Genomic DNA, 19,438 nt, shown 5'->3' with positions numbered 1-19,438 from the left:
GTCTCATAGAATCATAGAGTTGGAAGAGACCTCAAAGGCCATCCAGTCCAACCCCATTCTGCCATGCAGGAAATCACAATCAAAGCATCCCTGACAGATGGCCATCCAGCCTCTGTTTGAAGACCTCTAAGGAAGGAGACTCCACTACACTCTGAGGGAGTTTGTTCCACTGTCAAACAGCCCTCACTATCAGGAAGTTCCTCCTAATGTTGAGGTGGACTTTCTTTTCTTATCATTTAATCAACTGGGTTCTATTCCAAAATATCAGGTACCATGGACCTGAAGGATGGAGGCATGGCTTCTGGGAGTTGCAGTCCAAAAAAGTCCAAGTTCTGGAACAAGGACTCCTGTTTTAAATCATTGGATCTCAAGATCTGACATCTCCAAAAAGGGGACCAGCCAAGCTTTGGAACTATCAGATGTAGAAAGGTGTCCCTCATCCCACCCTTGCGATGTGCTTGTTAACAGCTATGACCAGATACATTTCAAACAGTTAAAAATTTCGACAGTTGGCAGGGTTGGCCCACAGAGGTTGTTTTCGTTTGGGGCTTTGCAGGAATTAAAGCTTGGGAACTGTGCAAAAATTAAAGCCTCTCAGCGCACCCAAAGCATCCCCGCTACCAGCCTAACGCCACCTGGTCAGCTTGCTGGGATTAGCTGGAAGAACAACCGGGGGGTGGGTCGATGGACAGGCAAACAAGTGGGATGAGGACAGAAGGATCGAACCAGTCCTTGGTATGGCTGGCTTTCAGGAGGAAGGGCAAAACACTGTTTTATCTCCCTAACCCCCAGAGAAGAACAAAGCAATCCAAACAAACTCACATGGCTACCCTATCTCCCTGTTTCTTTCTTCCAGCTACTTACAAACTAGCACTGTTAAGTTTGAAGCAATGGCCAAGAATAATAGCTAGGTGTTTTACAAAACCCTTCAGAGGGTGTAAGATGCAGATTTGTTGTTGTTCTGTGCCTTCAAGTCATTTCCGACTTATGGCAATCCTAAGGCGAACGTATCATGGGGTTTTCTTGGCAAGATTTGTTCAGAGGAGGTTTATCATTGGCTTCCCCTGAGGCTGAGAGGCTGTGACTTGCCCAAGGTTACCCAGTGGGTTTCATGGCTGAGCTGGGAACTGAACCCCACACTGCTGCAAAAAACATCCCCCAAGGGCAGCATCTGCACTACGGTGCAACTGTGATGTCCAGAGTTCCATAGCATTGAGCAGTTAAAGTGGTATCAAACTAGATTATTTCTGCAGTGCAGATGCAGCTGAGGTGTTTGTGATCAAAGGGCCCTGTCTTATAGAGATCTCCAGGAAGCCAGAGATGCAAAAGTACCTATATTTGTGAGAAGAGACCTCAGTACACATTGGCACAAACACAGAACCTGCACACCTGCCCAATGTGTTGGTATACCATTTCCATCATCTCCAGCCAAGCATTAGAACTCCTGTCATTCCTCACCAACCCTACAAAGATTCAAGAAAGCCAGCATGACACTTGATGATCCTTAAAAAAAAAACAACCAAACCAGCAGTAAACACCACACTTATCTCAACAAACATGGCTATATTTGTTAGACTGGAAACTAGCAAGCCAGTATAACTGGAGGCTATCTTCATAAACAGTAGGGTCAGTCCAAGAATACCCCACTTTCAAGGCTATGAGGGTCACAGATTGACCTATACCTGCCTTGGATTCAATGCCTGGTGAGTGAGAAGGAGTGGAATCCCTGAAGGACAATCCTTCCAACAAGTGTACTTAGGTTTTCACAGGCAAAACTTCAGATTCAGTTCTGTCAAGATTTTAGTCAGTTATGTTAAAAAGATGGATAGGGAAATTTAAGTCCTGGGCCCAGATATTCACAGAGATCCCTGTCTCAGTATAAAGCGGGGGGGGGGGGGCGGTACTGCACAGAATGTAGACTGAGCCCTAATCTTGCAAGGGCTCTTGGATTTTCAGTGCATAGTGTCCTCGCTCTGCCTTCCTCCTTCCCTTTCCAAGCTACCTGCTTGTCCTTGTTGTCCTGGAGGATTAAGCAAAGATAATCCCCATCAGACACTAAACCCCAGTATGGAGGACAGGCACTCTGCCTTTTAGCGGTAGCTGCCTGGCAGCTGGCTTGGACACTACTCCAAAGCCCTTGCCCTCTGCTGTTCAAGATGCTCTTGGCATCTGAAGGTCCCCCAGCAATGGGAGCTAGCATCTTGTATCCCACCAGGCAAGATCAAGGATGGGGACCATAAACATTGCCTGAATAATCCTGGTTCCATATGAATGCTGTGCGTGTGCTAGATTCGAGTGTGATTTTAGCTTGAGGGTCTTCTGTAAGCTGCTTTAAGAGCCTCTTGGGACTTTCAATCATGACAGAAGTACTCTAAATACATGCATATAACTGCACTTCTTTTGAGAGGGCAAGTGCAAGCTTCTAGCTTAAACCAGCCTCCCACATTTCCCAATCCACTGGACTACAGCACTCACTCTCCCTCACCAGATGCTGGTGGCTATGAATGGGAAAGAGAATTTCAGTCAGTTTGCATTTTGAGAAAGACATACTAAATTCACCCTTCCCAAACTGATATGGGAACTGGAATGGAGTCATTTTCTTATACAGGCACCATTTATACCTCTGACAAAGAAGCTCCTTTTTTGCAAAGTCTTTTTATAGTAACCCACCCCATAACTTTCCCTCTTTACCCTCTCTAGCTGTATGTTTTTGGCAGCATCGGCATTGGGAGGATGGTGACACTGGAGAAACACTGACTTTCAGTGTCAGGTTGCAGCAGTGTATCTGCAGTAAACAATGCAATAACGCTTCAGTTGGTAAAGAATGGGATTCTCCTCTAGCCAATCCTATTGCAAGTGTGCCTGCCTGCAAATAGCAAGTTAAAGTGCAGCTGTCTCCAGACTCTTCTACTAAGCATGTGTAAACAACAAAACAGAGAATAGGGGAAAGCAGATAAGCCTGTTTCACCAGCCACCCAATTCCTAGCCTGTTAAAGAAGAACAGATTCATAGGTTTGGCCACTAAAATGGAAATCATAAGAAAAGTGGAGGCTGGTGAGATAAAGAAAAAAATCCCTGGATGCATTCTGAAAGAAGTTTTCAAGTGCTCTTTAGGAGGCCCAGAATGTTTCTACTTATGCAAGGCTTAGCTGTCTGGGTGGTTATATTTCATATCTGCATATTGTTAGTTCTCAATTAAAAAAAATTAAACATGAATATGCTCTTCTTTTTTTATGGTGCAGGAAAGCTATCCCTTCAGCCTCTAGTACCAAGTTTTTTGTTAAAACAGAAATGCCCAGGAACATAACAACTTTATTAACTGAGGTATTCCCACTTCTCAGAATTTTGCAATGCAATTGTCCACATAACAAAAAAATGTACAAACACACATACTTGAATGGAAAAAATTGAAACAGGATTATAAAGGGGGAAGTGCTTGCAAAAATGCAGATGTATGGTAAATTTGCATGATACTGTATTAAGTTTGTATATTAGGAGAAATGCACACAAACATCTACAGTGGGCCTGCCCTATCCACAGGCTCCAGATTCACAGATTTAACCCATTGCAGCCTGAAAATGCCGTGGATACCAAAATCCATGAAAGTCCCATTCAATACAATGGATAGCAAAATGGTGTCCCTTATATAAAATGGCAATAATCAAGGTTTGTTTTTCAGAATTTCTATATTTTTTGAATATTTTAAAGCTGTGGATGCTTGAATCCATAGATATGGAGGGCTGATATTAAAAAAAATACCTGCAGTCTAGTAAGAAGTGGTCCTAGGGCAGCAGAAGAGATAGTGGCAAGTCCCAGCCACCAGGCACACAATCTTTGGCCTCCATGGAGCCTGCCAGCTGCCCACGTCTGCCTTGCAAACAGAGGTCTGCTGCCACTTCATTCACTCTCATGGTGAAAGCAGCAGCTGGTGGGCTCCCTGGAAGGAGAGGAGGCCAAAGAGCACACACCTGTCGGCTGGAGCTTGCTGCCACCTCAGCTGCTGCATTTTATAAGGACTTGAATACCCATTTTATAATAAGGACTTGAACAATACAGATCACTTACTCATCTTTTGGAAGAGATGTGCTTGGAAAAGACAGGCTGCTGTGGGGTCCTGGAACCAAACTCCTGCGGATATGGCAAGCCCACTGTATATGAATTTTTAGATGCATAGTCAAAACCTTGTCATACAAATAAAAGAAAATGAAATAAATAGGGGGAAAATAAGAAATTGATGGATTTGCCCATTCCAAATGTAGCTAAGATTTCAAGAACTGAGTGCACTCTTGATGGTTAAGATGGGAGATGGTATTAAGATGCTGTATGTATACATTGCCTTTGCTCTCATACTCCAAGATGCAAGAATTTAGTCATTTTGCTTGATCTCCTATTTTGGGACAAAACTCACAGCCCTTCTACCACACAGAATTTAGGTCACATTGTACCACAAGTATCTACAAAAAGATGCCTGTTGGAGGAACAACTCAAGATTGGCAGCATCAAGTGAAACCAGTCAAACACTCTGAGGAGATGTCACCAAACTCACACAACTTCAAACTCTTCCCACATCACTGCCAGATTAAATCTTGGATTGAGAGGTGGATACCGAATATGACTCAGCCAGAAGTTGGAGTAGAGCTCAAGCCATTAACCAAGTCATCTCAAGAGACACTTAATTAGGCTCCTCTCCAGGCTGCGGGTGTAACATTTAATGGACTGTGATCCACTGGTACTGTAGTGCACAAGCTTTCAAACCATGCAAAATGTATCATGACACAAAGAACAAGAGACACAATATCTTTATTTCTGATCTACTTGTATTTAAGAGGTTGGAAATAAGCTCAAATCAGAGAAAAGTTCCAGAGTAGAAGATGCTTGGAGCAACCAAAAAATGTAAAAAAACCCAAAAACCCACCAGCTGCATCTATAGCCTTCTGGCACAAAGAAGCAAAACAGCAGTTAACTCAGGCACTTAATTTTTTGCCTAGAATCAAATGCTGAACATTTTTTCAAATTTTCTTTTTGTTTTCTGAACATTTAAGCCTAAGGAAGTAAAAACACACACACACCCAAATGCCCTGTGATGTAGGAACATGTAACCAAAATTTTAATATGCCTCACTGGGTTTTTGCCTCTTGTGGATTGGGACTGAGATGGCCCAGACTCCCAGACTATACAGGTTTTCTTGGATGTACTCCTAAAGAACGGTGACAGAGATGCTAGCAGTCACTGCAAACAGAAAAACTATAGAGGGCAGTGGCAACAGCTAGCCAGCAAAACTAGAAAAGCAGTTCTCAAGGACCAGGACTGTAAGAGGTCAGCCAATCCTCTCATGAACTGTAGACACCTCCATGGATTCTTCAGAAAAGTCATATACAGTTAAACAGAAACAAAACAGAGCAACAAAAAACATAGCAAAAAGGTATGGACCATTTTGTGCTTGCTGGTACTTCTCAGCGGTGGAAGTGAGAAGCCAGATCACTAACTCGTCTTTTTGAAGAGATGGGTTTGGAAAAGACAGGCTGCTGCAATGCCTCTTTATGTCTCAAGCAGCCCCTGGGGTGCTTGATGTCATGCCCAGGATGAGGAACAGCACTGAACTGGAAAAGCAGAAGAGACTGCCTATAAATAGGAATTGGGAGAGGGGGTGAGGATGAAGCAAAGAAGAGAGGGGCCCCTATAAATAGAATATAGCAGGTCTAGGCCAGCAAAGGACTGTAGGTAGGATGGGGAAAGTGGTCCAGAGAACACGGAATAGATCCTGAGGTCCTTGCCAAGGGGAAGGGTCAAAGGAAAGGGAAAGCAATGCAAGAGGCAGGTGACCAGTCATGGTATGGCTTTGCAAGAGGAAACGGTCTGATGAGCAATGTTGAGGGAAGGAGGTGGGGAGGCCTGTCCCAAGCTCAGAGTTTCTGTTTCTGAATACCAAGTACATTATGGGGACTGTCGTAGTGACACTGGCACAGCCAGCCGAGAACATGCCAGGCTTTCTGCTTGATGGTAATCCATATGTACATCACAGGAAATACAGTTTTGAGAATGGGGAAAGTTAGCCTGCCCGAGCCGAGAAGAAGGGCAGGCCACGGATGAAACTGTCCAGCTTGTTCCGAAAGAGCTCACTCTGGATGGTCTCGTTCAAGTTGCACAGAGGATTTTTGACGACATACTCCACATAGATCTGAGGAGGAGGAGGAAGAAGAAGAAGAAGAAGAGAAACGGGCTGTGAGGCAAATCAGGTCAGAATCTACCCACTCCTACCTGGTAAAGCAAACTCCAAACTGACTTCAGATAGGAATTGAATGCTGGAGTCCTCCTCCCTACCATAGAAATATCTCTGTTTTGACCAACCCTGATTAGATTACACCTTCAGTTTTTTGGGGTGGTGGTGCAGTTATCTGCACCTACCTTCTCTCACAGATCAATCATATTCTGCCTAACTCACCAACACAGTGAGGGATAAATGACTCCTCACTGGTGTGATGGCCACCTGAGAGTTGAAGCAACTGATGAAGTTTACTGTTTGAGTAAATTACTACTGTTTGAGGGCAGGTGTGAACACATCCCATGGGATAATTGTAAAGCACTGACAGAATAGAGGTTTGGATCCTTTTCTGAAGAAAAGTATGCACTGCCAATCCTGAACTGGTGGTGTTCTGACATCAGGTGAAAGCCTTCTTAATTTTATAGGACATGAGTAAGTAATGTTTTGAATGGGGACTTCCTTGAACTCCTCCAAAGGCTGGATGACTCCAGGAAGTACAGCCTGGATTTTGATGTCATTGGACTTCTAGCTAGGATCTGGAATGAAACAAATCTCATGCAGCAGGTGCTTTCTGGAGCCAAGTAAGTTCCAGCCTTTGTCCTGTCAAGATGATCTCTTTTCTCTGTTGCTTCTCTTTGCTGCCTTCCAGTTCTATTTAACTAATTCATAAAAGGTAAAAACTGCACTAGCAGAAAAATCACATTTCCCTAACAAATGATAGGGAAAAACAGTGACAGTAAAAATGTTCTTTGTCATGCCTCACCTATTGATGGGTAACACATGATAGGACTTCCAAAGTGGCCACATTGTCAACACTGTGGAACATCTTCTAAATCGTGAATGGTTATTTCTGAGGGTTAGCAATAACCACTACATTCTGGGAGGCATTTTCTTTGCTTGCTTAATGCATTATGTGTGTGGTATCTTGCTCATTGTTGTTTTAGGATAATGCACTTTCCACTATTGTACTCTACCCTAAGTAATGCTTATGCATTAATAGAGAAGGAAGAAATTCAAACACGCTGCATAACACCTTCCAGAATCAGGACTGTCAACTTCTGTTTGCCCTTGCCCACAGGGACACAGCTTTATTTTAACTCAAAATCACCTACGACCATTAATAGGTTCCCCTCTAACCTCTTTCATTTGCCCTGCAGCTGCATACAAAAGATCAATGGAAGCGGTTACTCTGGGACAGAAAAATACGAATAGGAGGAAAGATTGTCCTACTTACATAGCTGTAGATCTGGTGCAACACATCCCGAATGTTGCCCACCCCCAAGTCTGTATTCATCACCACCTTCAGCCCTGTGGGGGTCTCATAATAGTGCAGCTTGTACTTGCTGGTCTGGAAGGAGAGGAAACCATCCTTCCTGGGGTGCAGAGATTAAGGAGAAATAAAAGAAGACAAGGGGAAGACAGACAACCCACCTTAGGCTCCATTTCACCTGCTTTCCAAATAGGTCAGCCTGGAAAATGCTGTGTTTTATAGCACAAATAGAAAAAGGCATACTACTGACCTCCCCTGCCATCCCACTTCCCTTTCATTCAGAGAGTAGCATCTCTAGGGAGAAAGGATACATATCCACAGGGCTCATTTTACTAACAAAGGAGCGGATGGAGAAGAGCATGCCATACATCAGCTTGAACTCCTATGGAGAGAGAACACATGCAGTGGGGAGAAAGGATGAGAATCCACAGCAAGGGCAGTGCTGGCCAGCCTCCATGTCCTCTAGTTTCACCCTGTGGCCATGTTGCATCAGGTCATTCAAACAATGTCCACACTGGGGTGGTTTCTAATTGTTCTTTCAAAATGATCCATGGAGAAAATTCACAACTTTTTGCATTTCTCCTCCTTGTGAAAATATTCAAATTCACAGAGACTGATAAATTAAAGGAATTAAAGAAAATTTAATGAGGTTATTACAGGAAAAATCAACAGACAAGTTTGTGGGAGAGTGGAATCCATTTCTGAGGCATAATCAAGAAAAAGAAGGAACGACATTTTCTGGTTTTGAATTGTAAGCAATCTTTTATACATTTAGGAAGAGATGTAGATTGTAACCTGGATACTTAAGTGGAAATGTAACAGATGGATAAAATAGATCAAAGGATAAAAACTGTGAAGTCATTTTTAAATATAGTATGTTGTGTTGTGGTGGTTGGATGTTAAAGATGGCTGGGATGTGTTTTATGTGTAGAAAGGCTTTTGTGTGTTTTGTTTAACAACATTGCTAACTTGTATGCCAATAAAAATTATTCCTTCAAAAATTTCTCCCCGTATTATCTTCTGAACCCTTTTTAAGTGCAAGGGTGGGCAATATGTGGGTCACAGCCTATTGAACCCCCAAATTCAGCAACAGACATAGTTCACAATTAGACATTGGGCTTGAAACAAGGCACTTGGGGAGAAGACACTTTGCTTAAAAACAAACTAGTCCTCCAGCAAGCACATCCCTTCTTTAAAACAAGCACAATAATAAAGTTTTAAACTATGCAGACTACCAAATGTTGGCAGTGCATCAGCAGCTGGGGCTCAGTGCCCAAGCCAGAACCAACAAAACTGTCCACCCCTATTTAGTGCAAGGGATGGCGTTCTGGTATCTAGACATTTATTCATTTATTTTATATCCCACTTTTCTCCCAATATGGGATCCAAAGCAGTTTACAATCATCTACTGCACTGTGCTTAGCCTGCCACTGGTGCTTGGGAATTTTTAGGAATATGAATTTTCAAAGTCACTCCATCCCTTCCTTGATTATGCGCTGACATTCTGTGGTATGGAAATTGCCACTTGTTTGCCTGCTCCTCTCAAGCAAGAAGAGGACAAATGTGCCTGATTGTCCCTGGGCCTTTGGGCATCTTTCCCCGAGGTGAAGATGGCACTGCAGAGCTATTTCAACCAGAAAATGGACTACAGCTCCTAGAATCCCCCAGCTTACATGGTGCTGATGCTTGTAGTCCAAAGTTGTAGTTCTCCTCACTAAAAACAAAAATCCTGTTCTGATCAGAAACCTCTTGCTGTGTTCTTTCCAGCCATTGAAAAAAGCACAGTGTAGCAGTGCTGTTTTTGCTCATGCTCACTTTCCTTTTCTTCGGCCCTTAAACACAAGAGAAAAGGCTTCCTATACAAAACTGCTTCTTTCCCTAGCTGGAAGGAACCCTAGTAGACTAAACTGGCAGGATGCATTAAAGATACAGGAAAAGTAGTCAAGGTAGCATGGCACAACCAGCTGCTTGACTACTTTTGCTCAGCTGGTGAAGTATTCTTCAGTGATTTGAAATGCACACATACATACATACATTTTCCTCAGTTAAGACATAATACTTAATCAGCTTAACATTTTTCAGTCAATTTACAGCTTAGTCATGCTGGCTTGGAATGGAACCAATCTTTAAATCTTCATAGCAGACAAGGCAAACAGTGATGAAACTTCAGGGCTGTGCAGACCGCCCCTTTTATAGCCAGATTGGGGCTGCGGCAACTGCACACCATGGCTCCGATCTGGCCTTTGCAGGGCCCAAAAAGGAGCAGCAAAAAGTGGCTCTTTTTTGCACCCTGCAAAGAATGTGATAGCCGCGGCTCCAGTGCTTTATGGAGCTCCTTCAGCGCTGCTTCATACAGACGCAGCGCCAGAGGAGCACTGTAACACTGTGTGCCATGTGGTGCAGCGCATGACATCATGCCACTTTGGGGGCAGAGCTGGGCCATGCATCATATGGACGCTACGCCCTGACTCCACTCCCAACCCACCGGTGTGCATAACCCCTAAGTGACTTGCAATACACCCCAAAGCTTAGTTGGACCAATAAAGAACATAGTTATTAAAGAGCTGGAACACAAAACCACCCTCAGACTTCTGCGGGAAGACATCACACACACACAACAATGCAGCCCTACCAAACCTGGCACACCAGACTACAACTCCCATTGTTTCAAGTTGTAATGGTCACTGATGGAAGTTGTAGTCCCACAAATCCTGAGAGTAGTAGCTTGGTGGAAGGCTGATGTAACGAACATCTTAGAATCATAGAATTGGAAGAGACCGCAAGGGCCATCCAGTCCAACCCCCTTCTGCCATGCAGGAAATCCAAATCAAAGCATCCCCATTGACAGATGGCCATCCAGCCTCTGCTTAAAGACCTCCAAGGAAGGAGACTCCACTACACTCTGAAGGAGTTTGTTCCACTGTCAAACAGCCCTCACTGTCAGGAAGTTCCTCCTAATGTTGAGCTGGAATCTCTTTTCCTGCAGCTTGCATCCATTGCTCTGGGAGCCTCAGAACCTCGTTTTCACAGCAGTACCATGTCCCAGAACATGCAAAGTGGTATCATAAAAAACAAACACCCCAAATAATATTGATGAAATGCTACAATTATGTGTGAAGCATAATCCCCTCATGGCTGAACAGTCTCAGTCTAGAGAGCAGGCCTGAATCCTGGCACTGGTTAATTTAGAACAGTGGTTCTCAACTGTCCTAATGCTGCGACCTTTCAATACAGCTCCTCATGTTTTGGTGACCCAAATGATGATCCTGGTTCCTAAGACTGTGGGAAATATGTGTTTTTCAATGGTCTTAGGCAACCCCTGCGAAAGGGCCATTCAGCTGCCAAAGGGGCCGCAATCCACAGGTTGGGAACCACTGCTTTAGACTGTGGAACGGCCTGTCGGAGGAGATCTCTCAGATTACCTGCTTGGATAGCTTTAAAAAGCCATCAAGGTGGGTCTCTTCTGACAGGTCTTTCCGGAATAGCCACCCACTGAACTGAATCGAACTGACCATCGTCTCACCAAGTAGTTTGCACCCCACCCTGCATTTAGTTGATTTTAATGTATCCTTTTTAATGCATACACAGTTTAATTGTTATTTTAAGGGGGGAGGGAGAGAAGAATGTGAGGTTATTGAGTATTGTTATTTTATTATGTATTAGATTGTTTTTACTGTAAGCCGCCTCGATCCAAATTGGAGTAGGCGGCATACAGATAAAGTTGTTGTTGTTGTTGTTATTATTGTCATTTAGAACCTAACTAACCGGGGCCTTACCTCCTCTTTGGAAATGCCAGCTTGTTTCTTCCGGTTCCACTCACTGTAGTGCAAGCAGACGCCATTGCGGTCAAAGATGTATAAGTTATGCACCGTCATCTGGGGGCGAAAAGGAAGTGAGAAGCAGGGAATGGCGCACGCACACTGGGATACATGAGTGTACATAGACAGACACATAGAGACACCTCCAAAGGTTCTTGTTGACTTCTACGTTGGAACATACAGTACTGCAATATAGGCCTTAAAACTAAATACCAACACTATAGAAATACAAATTAAAATCAATTTAAAATAGGCAAGACTGGCCTCTCTCTCTCTATATATATATATATCTATATCAGGCTCAAACATTGAGTACAATTTAAAAAGCAACAGGCGACTAGCAACTAAAGCATAGATAAAAACAGCCTGATTCAGAGCAATAATCACACGCCGTACACTAGTGGTTTCCCAACGTTGGGCTTCCAGGTTTTTGGACTACAACTCCCAGAAGCCCCAGCCGGCTTGGCCAACAGCCAGGAATTCTGGGAGTTGAAGTCCAAAACACCTAGAGGACCAAACGCACCCAGAGACTGCTCGGAACGAGGCGCAGCGGGACTCCTCTCGGAGCCTCAGCCTCAGGAAGGAGAAACGGGGCCTCAGGAGCCTCTTCCCTCCTTCTCAGGCGCTGCTTCCCACCAAACCCCCCATTTGGGCCTAGCAAGGGAAAACCCTCACCTCCTTTTTCCCCGTCGTCGCTATGACAACCACTCCCCAACTCAGCGCTTCCGCCCAAAATACCGTCCACTTCCGGGAAGGGCGGGTGCGCGGAACGAGTGACAAACAACCCCGCCTCTTTGATTGGACGCGTGAACTGCCCGTCAAGTTGACTGGCCCCGCCCTCTACCGCACCGTTTCACTTTCGGCCCCGCCCCCTAGCTTCAGCCCTCGCTGATTGGACGGCTGTTCGCGTCACGGTGACTGTCCCCGCCCCCTCCCTCCCTCAGGCGCGCTCGCCCGTGAGCAAAATGTCGGCTGCGGCTTCAATCCTCGCTTTCCCCTATGAGGAGGTTGCCAGGAGTTGTACTCTGCGAAAGGCGGCGGTGCGGCCTAGTGGGCGGAGAGGGGCGGGAGTCGCGCGCGGTTGTTTAAAAACGGCTCGTAGGCGGAGAGAAAGGGAAGGAAGCTCCTCAGCGCTGAGGCGGTAGGTCTTGAAGGCGAGAAAAGTTACTTTTCTTGGACTACAGCTCCCAAATGTCACCTCAGCCAGGGGATTCTGGGTATTGTCTAGAAAAGTAACTTTTCCAAGCTCAACTGAGGGAAGGGTGAAGAGGGGGTGGGCGGAGCTTCAACAAGCAGAGGTATCTACACTGCAGAATTAACGCAGTTTGAGACTGCTTTAACTTGTTGTCTGGCTGTTGGAGTTTGTTGTGGGGCCCAGAGCGGAGCAGAGCATTGGAGACAGTGGAGCACACTCCTTCCTCGGAGTCTGGTGGAGTCACCCTCTTTGGAGGCTGTCTTTAAGCAGAGGCTGGGTGGCCCTCTGTCAATGGGGTGCTTTGACTGGGAGTTCCTGCATGGCAGAGGGGGGCTGGGCTGGATCAGGGCCCTTTTTGGGGCCTCTTCCAAGTCTAGCATTCTATGAAAATAATAATGATGATTACTATTCTAGGCAATGTCAGCTGAGAAGCCGTTCCCAGCCGCACTCATGACATCTTCTCCCCAGCGCTCTCTGGATGCCTTGGCACCTTCTCTCCCTCGGAAACCAGCCATCCCAGGACCCTCCCTTATGGCAACGCCTGCCACCTGGTAGGCCAGGGAAGACGTTTCCACCACCACCTCTTTCCTCGGCGACACATGGCGGAGAAGACCCCCTGCCGGACATTGTCCTCCTCCATCCGCAGTGAAGATCTCCTGAGTGACATGGAGCTCCTGCCAGCCTCAGAACCCACGACTCCATCGCAGCGGGTCCCGGGTTCCCAGTCGGCCTCCCCTTACAACTCCAAGGTGACAACGCAACTCTATGCGACTCTGCGCCAGTGCCGGCAGGCTGAAGAGCAGGCCTGCTCCCACCTGGACATCCAGTCTGGGTTGGCCCTGGCCAGGGAAGCCCAGGCCCCAGAGGTCGATCTGGAGACTCTGGCAGAAGAGCTGAGCCATCAGCTCTCGACTGGCGTGGAGGCAAGCTCACACAGAAAGGTGAGGGAAGCGTGCAGGAAGGAAGGGGCTGATGTATTGATTTGCTTCATTTGTATCAGCAGTTCTCAACCTGTGGCTCACAGCCCCTTTGCCGGTCAAACGACCCTTTCACAGGGGTCACCAATGATCTTAGGAATCGAGACACCATAATTTTATGGTTAGGGGTCACCACAACATGAGGAGCGTTAGGAAGGTTGAGAACCACTGATTTATACGGTTCTTTCTCCCAGAGTGGGACCCAAGACAGTTTCCAGAAATAGTCAATTAATAAAGTTTATGATAAAATTTAGAAAAACTAGGCAGGTAAAGGCTCAGGGAGAAGCACCTCACCATTTGTTGGAGGGGAGGCCCTCTCTGCCCACCCACCCACCCACCCACCTCAAAGGACACCTGTCACTCTTCAACATTTTTATCAGTGATTCAGATGATGATTTAGGGCCAAAACACACTGCAGAAATAATCCAGTTTGACACTTCTTGAACTGCCCTGGCTTAATGCTAGGGAATTCTGGGAACTGTAGTTTTGTGTGACATTTAGCCTTCACTGTCGGAGACCCCTAGTGCCACCACAACTGCAGTTTCCAAGATTCCCTAGCACTGAGCCAGGGCAGTTAAAGCAGTGGCAAAACGGATTAATTCCGCAGCATGTTTTGGCCCTCAAGAGGGAAGTCTTATCTGGTCCGAGGGTGGTGCAAAATTGGGAGGGGTAGATAACCCACTGGAAAATGGGAACAGAATTCAGAAGGAGCTGTTCAGCTAGAAAACTGGGTGGAAATTAATGAAATGAAATCCAGCAGAGACAAATGCAAAAAGTTACATTTAGGCCACAAAAACCAAATGCACAGGTTTGGTCCCACAGGATGGGAGTAACTTGGCTTAGCAGAAGTTCATGTGGAAAGCACCTTGGAATTATTGTGAATCACACATTGGAGTTTATCAGACAAGGGAAATTGGAAGTATAATCCAATGGCAATCCAAATGCAATCATGGGGTTTCAAGTTATTGCATGATAGACTGCCACACGCAATTTCGGGCAATGGCATGCTATTTTCAGGCAACGGGAAGCCAGTTCGAACACAATGTGCATTCACGTAATTGCGCTAAACTAGTGACTTTAAGTGAATGTGTTCTGGCCCCACTTTCTTTTCATTCGAATTTAAGAGAAATTCCTCCTGTTTGATAAACTCCATTGAATATGACCAGCAATGCAATAGTGCAGCAAATAAGAAAAGTGTTATTTTAGCCTGCATTAACAAAATTCCAAGTCAAGAGAAGTAATATGCATGTGTGTTTGTATGTGCTCTTAGGTTGCCTGTTGATTTATGATGATCTCATGAATTTTATAGGATTTTCTTAGGCAAGGAATACTCAGAGATGGTTTTGCCAGTTCCTTCCTTTGCACTACAGTTATCCCTCCATATGTGTGGACTTGGAGTCTGCAGTCTCGCTCTTTGTGGGAGGGACGAGCTGCTATTTTTAAAATGGGCACACACGCTTGCGCACAACTCCGCACATGCACCATGGGCATACATGCCATTATTCTCTTTGGGATTTGCATATGTGCGAGTCGCCATTTTTGCAGGAGAAGGGTGGAATGGATCCCCACAAATTAGAAAGAGCAACTGTATATTCATATTCATTGGTAGTTTCCTATCCAAGTACTAGCCAAGGCTTACCCTGTTTAGCTTCCAAAATCAGATCAGGTGTCTTGAGGGTATTTAGGCCTTAAGGAAAGAAAATATCCCACTATATTTTGCCCTAATCAGGCCTTATCTGGAGTACTGTGTTCCCTTTGGGTGCCTCATTTTAAGGAACCGTATAGACAAGTTGGAGTAGATTTTGAGAAAGACAACAAGGATGAAAAGAAGTATGGAGAAGAAAACATGAGGAAAGGTTGAGGGAACTGAGCATATTCATCACGGTGAAAAAAACGGGGGGGGGGGGGGGGATGATGACATGATTGCACCCTTTAAATATCTCAAGGGCTGTGACAGAGAGGAGGGGGCAGGTTTGTTCTCTGCTGCCTCAGAGGAGAGGACCAGGTCTAATGGTTTTAAGATACAGAAGTATAGATTTTGACTGAACATTAATTGTGATGTACTGTTCTCTTGTTTACTTTCTAGTCAATATGTTTTTACACAGCTTTTAGTTCTATTGATTTACCATTGTAAGTGAACTTAACCAGAAACTACTGAAAGTAGATTTTAACTTTTGTATGTTTCCAGTGATGGAAGCTGTCATCTGTGTCTGTTTTAGTTTTTGCAAGCTGCCTTGGGTCCCAGGGTTGGGGAAAAGGCAGGATATAAATAAGTATAAACTAACACCCAGGTCTCCTTCCTTTTTGCAGGGTGCTGCCACCACTGAGTCCCGCCACATCTCAGAGATGGAAAATGTGCGCTGCTACCTACAAAATATGCTTCGTGATTCCAAAGAGGCTGCTCATGGTGAGAGAGGAGTGGGGGGGAACTGGTTGCAATGCAAATAGGGGTTAGAAAGCTTCACCTGTTGTGGGATATTGAAGCAACTGAGTTTCTCATGGCAGAGCCTCTGGTTTTCCAACCAGGGTTGTGTTTATGTTCACAGCAGCCCTTCCTTGCTGTCATATGGATTTCATGCCCTATCTACTCGCTCCCAGTCATTTTATTTCCACTTTTAAGGTAAAGGTAAAGATTTCCCTTTGACATGAATATCTAGTTGTAACCAATTGTAGGGGGTGGTGCTCATCTCCGTTACTAAGCTGAAGAGCCAGCATTTTCCAAAGATGACTCCAGTGGTCATGTGGCCAGCATGACTGCACCAAATGCTGTTACCTTCCCATCGAAGTGGTACTTATTTATCTACTTGCATTTGCATGGATTTGAACTCCTAAGTTGGCAGAAGTTAGGACTAGTGACAGGAGCTCACCCCATCATGCAGCACTTGGGCCTCGAACTGCCTACCTTCAACCTTATGATTGTCAGAATTGATGTCTTAACCACTGAGCCACCACATCCCCTTTAGTAAGCTGTTTTGGACACTCCTATATCCTGGACGGTTGATTCTGCAGCCCTGTATTATAGCTATGGATGCAGCTACTGTGGAGGTACAAGCAGAATGGAGATATTGACCTCCCAATAGGAATTCATCTCTCCAATGAAATTTTCCCTCAGTCCCCAAATTTTGTAGCATTGAACTAACTTTAAAGTTCTGTTGAGCATTTAGAAATACAGTTTAGTTGTCCAAAGAAAAGGGCCAGGCAAGCCTATCAACAGACTTTTTCTGAGAAGAAAAAGCCGTAAAACAAAAAACTATGTCAAAAATACAAAAATTAAATACAGCATTTCCTCCTGCTGTGGACAAAACAATTGGCAGCTCTGATTAAAAACTAACACGATGAAAGAATTTTAACACGCACATTTGTTTGAAATGTGTGAAAATGTTTTAACTAGGGCCTTCCCCATTTTTTTTCTAACAGGAAAGGAACAGAAAATAGTTTCCCCTTAATTTCCTGTTGTTTCAAACAGGCTTCTCCTTGGCCTAAAATGCTCCAAGGGGCCTAAAGACATGGCAGAAATGCCCTTCATGCCTATTAGAAGGCGTTTGAAGGCAGTTGGAGGGGACTGTGTAATGGCAGTATGTGGAGCCCTCCAAGGTCTTGAGGGGCTAATACAGCCCCCGCGATATGTGGAGCCCTAGCCTTCTACGGTTGCCCACTCTTGGTGCAATGGATCTGATTTGTCACAGACTGTGATCCACTTCTACTTGAGCTCTGCATTTCTCTTTGTGGTACAAGACAAGAGAATTCCGCATTGGCGCTCAAGCTCCCAAAACCCTTGCTCCTTCTGGCGACTGGGATAAAATCCAAGCTCTCTTCCCTTGGAGTTCCAGAAAAAAAATAGGAGGTAGAAAAAGACCATTGAAGCCCAGAGCTCAGAAAAGTTACTTTAAGAAGTTACTTTTCCACGATCTGAGTAGGACTCCATACAGCAAGTTTCTCTCTGATGTTAAACCCAAGGAAAAGGAGAACAGTTCATACTACAGTAGTTTCTTTAAAGGCTCAAGATATGCATCCTTTGTGCATACAGTAATCTCTGCCTCTCTTCCTGCAGGGGACGCTGTGGCGCTAGGGACCTTGGAGCGGAAAGATGACGATTCTTTCGAGAGTGACAGCACGGCTGCCCTTCTCAAGTAAGATTATCTCAGGTTATTAACAAGTGTCCTACACATTGGATCATCTAGTGCTATAGCCAAGTCAGGGGCTGCTTATAATTGCAGCTGCAGGGCCAGATCAAGAATCGTTTCCTAAAACTAGGTGGATTTCAGCATCTCTTTTCAATTCCCCTGCCCCCAAACTGGAACCTGGTGACATGATAAATCATGGAACACTGATAAATCCTGATTTGTATTAACCATGCTTTGTGACTTAAGCCACAAAATGTACCACTAATAACTAAACACATGCAGGCTTATCTTCCCCATAGTGGTTTGTTTCTCTCCTTGTTTTGTGCCTTCATGTTGATGCTGACTTATGCCAACTGTATCTTATGGTTTTCTTGGCAAGATTTCTTCAGAGGGGGTTTGCTGTTGTCTTCCTCTGAGGGTGAGAATGTGACTTGCCCAGCATCACCTGGTGGGTTTCAATGGCTCAGTTGGGATTTCAGACATGGTCTCCTGGAGTCCTAGACCAGCACTAAAAGGATTACACCTCACTAGCTCTCTCCTGCCTCCTGTTTTCCACTTCTTGTTTCAAGTTGGGCAGTTATGTAGGGGGACAACGTGTCAAGAACAAACTGCCATTGCAGTGCTAATATCACAACAAACCGTAGTTCAAACTAGACAGTAATATGGCAATAACAAACAATGGGTTCAAATGACAAGTTATCTTGGACTGTTGTTGTTATTGTTGTTGTCGTTGTGTCTCTTCAAGTCATTTCCAGCTTATGGCAACCCTATAGTGATTTTCTTGGCAATATTTCTTTAATATTTGTTTGCCTTTGCCTTCTGAGGCTGAGAGAGTATACTTGCCTTAGGTCACCCATTGGATTTCAATGGCTGAGCAAGGATTTAAAATCTGGTCTACAGAGTCTTACTCCCAGCTCTCCAGCACTACATCACACTGGTAACCACCACATTACACCACATCTAAGGGATTCTGAGTGCTGCAGCTCAAAAAAGGGAACTTTTCTAAGCACTGAATCAAATTGCTGTTTGTAGTGGTTAAATACATGTAACTAGCACAGGCTGATTCACATATCATAGCAAGCAATATTTTGACAAACCACAGAGTGGTTTGTTATGTTGCATGGATTTGGTCAATATTTCCCTGTGCGTGTTTTTCTACATTTAGGACCCTTTGGTGTCCTCGCCTGTAGAAGAGCTAGGGCTAGAGTCACAGAGCTAGGGTGTTACCTACACTAAAAAGTATTTTTTTCAGAGCCCTTGAAGCTGCAAACTTATCTGATAGGTGGAGTTTAGCTGTACAGAGAAACCCCAATCTGTGCTGGAGCCATGTCATAAAGTGAGGAGCCAGGATTGGGATGCCAGAAGGATCACTGGTCAGTTGACAGAACTTGGTGTCCATTGAGGAGATTGCTTAGCTCAACCCTACAGTTTAAGGTTTCTACTTAGCAGACTGTTTTCAGAAATGATGAAAAATGGGTTCCACAATGCCTGGGCCCTGGTCCTGCAGAAGATCTGGGCTGGTTTTAAATAAATCTCTGCCTTTCTCACCCATTTTGTTTATTACTTTAGTGCGCGGCCCCTGCAGGAAGTCTCCCCTCCTGGTTCATTGATCGGCTTTGAGGAACTCTTCCCTCGCTACACCAGCTTGCGCCTGGGCCAGATCCGAGAGCACTCCTCCTATGCTGATTCTCATCTCTTAAAGGATTCTTTGGACAAGGAACAGGCCCGGCGGAAGGTAAGCAGCAAAGCCTTGGCTGAGGGGTTTGCAAAGATTTGTGGGCAAGTATGAGAG

The 19,438-nt window shown here is 44.9% G+C and overlaps 2 protein-coding genes across 10 annotated transcripts in view; one reads left to right on the top strand and one right to left on the bottom strand.

Moving 5' to 3' along the window:
* Positions 1–4,783: 4,783 nt before the first annotated feature.
* On the bottom strand, positions 4,784–12,103 carry TRAPPC1 (trafficking protein particle complex subunit 1). 3 transcript variants are annotated; one of them, XM_042476888.1, is made up of 5 exons: positions 12,026–12,103; positions 11,309–11,407; positions 7,844–7,914; positions 7,497–7,635; positions 4,784–6,178 (listed from the first exon to the last, which is right to left on the bottom strand). In XM_042476888.1, the coding sequence occupies exons 2-5, from the start codon at positions 11,405–11,407 to the stop codon at positions 6,050–6,052; spliced, it is 438 nt and encodes a 145-aa protein (XP_042332822.1). In that variant the 5' UTR covers positions 12,026–12,103; the 3' UTR covers positions 4,784–6,049. The 3 variants fall into 3 exon arrangements, with proteins under 3 accessions (XP_042332822.1, XP_042332824.1, XP_042332823.1); XM_042476890.1 differs by lacking the exon at positions 12,026–12,103 and adding an exon at positions 11,874–11,994; XM_042476889.1 differs by lacking the exon at positions 12,026–12,103 and adding an exon at positions 11,747–11,769.
* Positions 12,104–12,417: 314 nt separating this feature from the next.
* The window catches only part of CNTROB (centrobin, centriole duplication and spindle assembly protein), a 33,050-nt gene continuing 26,029 nt past the window's right edge, over positions 12,418–19,438 (top strand). For 5 of the 7 annotated variants that reach the window (XM_042476853.1, XM_042476859.1, XM_042476858.1 and 2 more), the window contains exons 1-5: positions 12,418–12,491; positions 12,960–13,486; positions 15,833–15,929; positions 17,574–17,652; positions 19,216–19,381. In XM_042476853.1, the coding sequence (XP_042332787.1) occupies positions 13,145–13,486; positions 15,833–15,929; positions 17,574–17,652; positions 19,216–19,381 (684 nt within the window). In that variant the 5' untranslated portion in view covers positions 12,418–12,491; positions 12,960–13,144. Of the gene's footprint in view, positions 12,492–12,513; positions 12,649–12,959; positions 13,487–15,832; positions 15,930–17,573; positions 17,653–19,215; positions 19,382–19,438 lie in introns of those variants that run through there. The other 2 variants (XM_042476854.1, XM_042476855.1) reach the window with 2 other exon arrangements.

The sequence above is a fragment of the Sceloporus undulatus genome, chromosome 6 (genome assembly GCF_019175285.1).
Source record: "Sceloporus undulatus isolate JIND9_A2432 ecotype Alabama chromosome 6, SceUnd_v1.1, whole genome shotgun sequence".
Taxonomy (NCBI): domain Eukaryota; kingdom Metazoa; phylum Chordata; class Lepidosauria; order Squamata; family Phrynosomatidae; genus Sceloporus; species Sceloporus undulatus.
The sequence above is the reverse complement of the archived record's forward strand: the minus strand, read 5'-3'. Positions and strand labels throughout refer to the sequence as shown.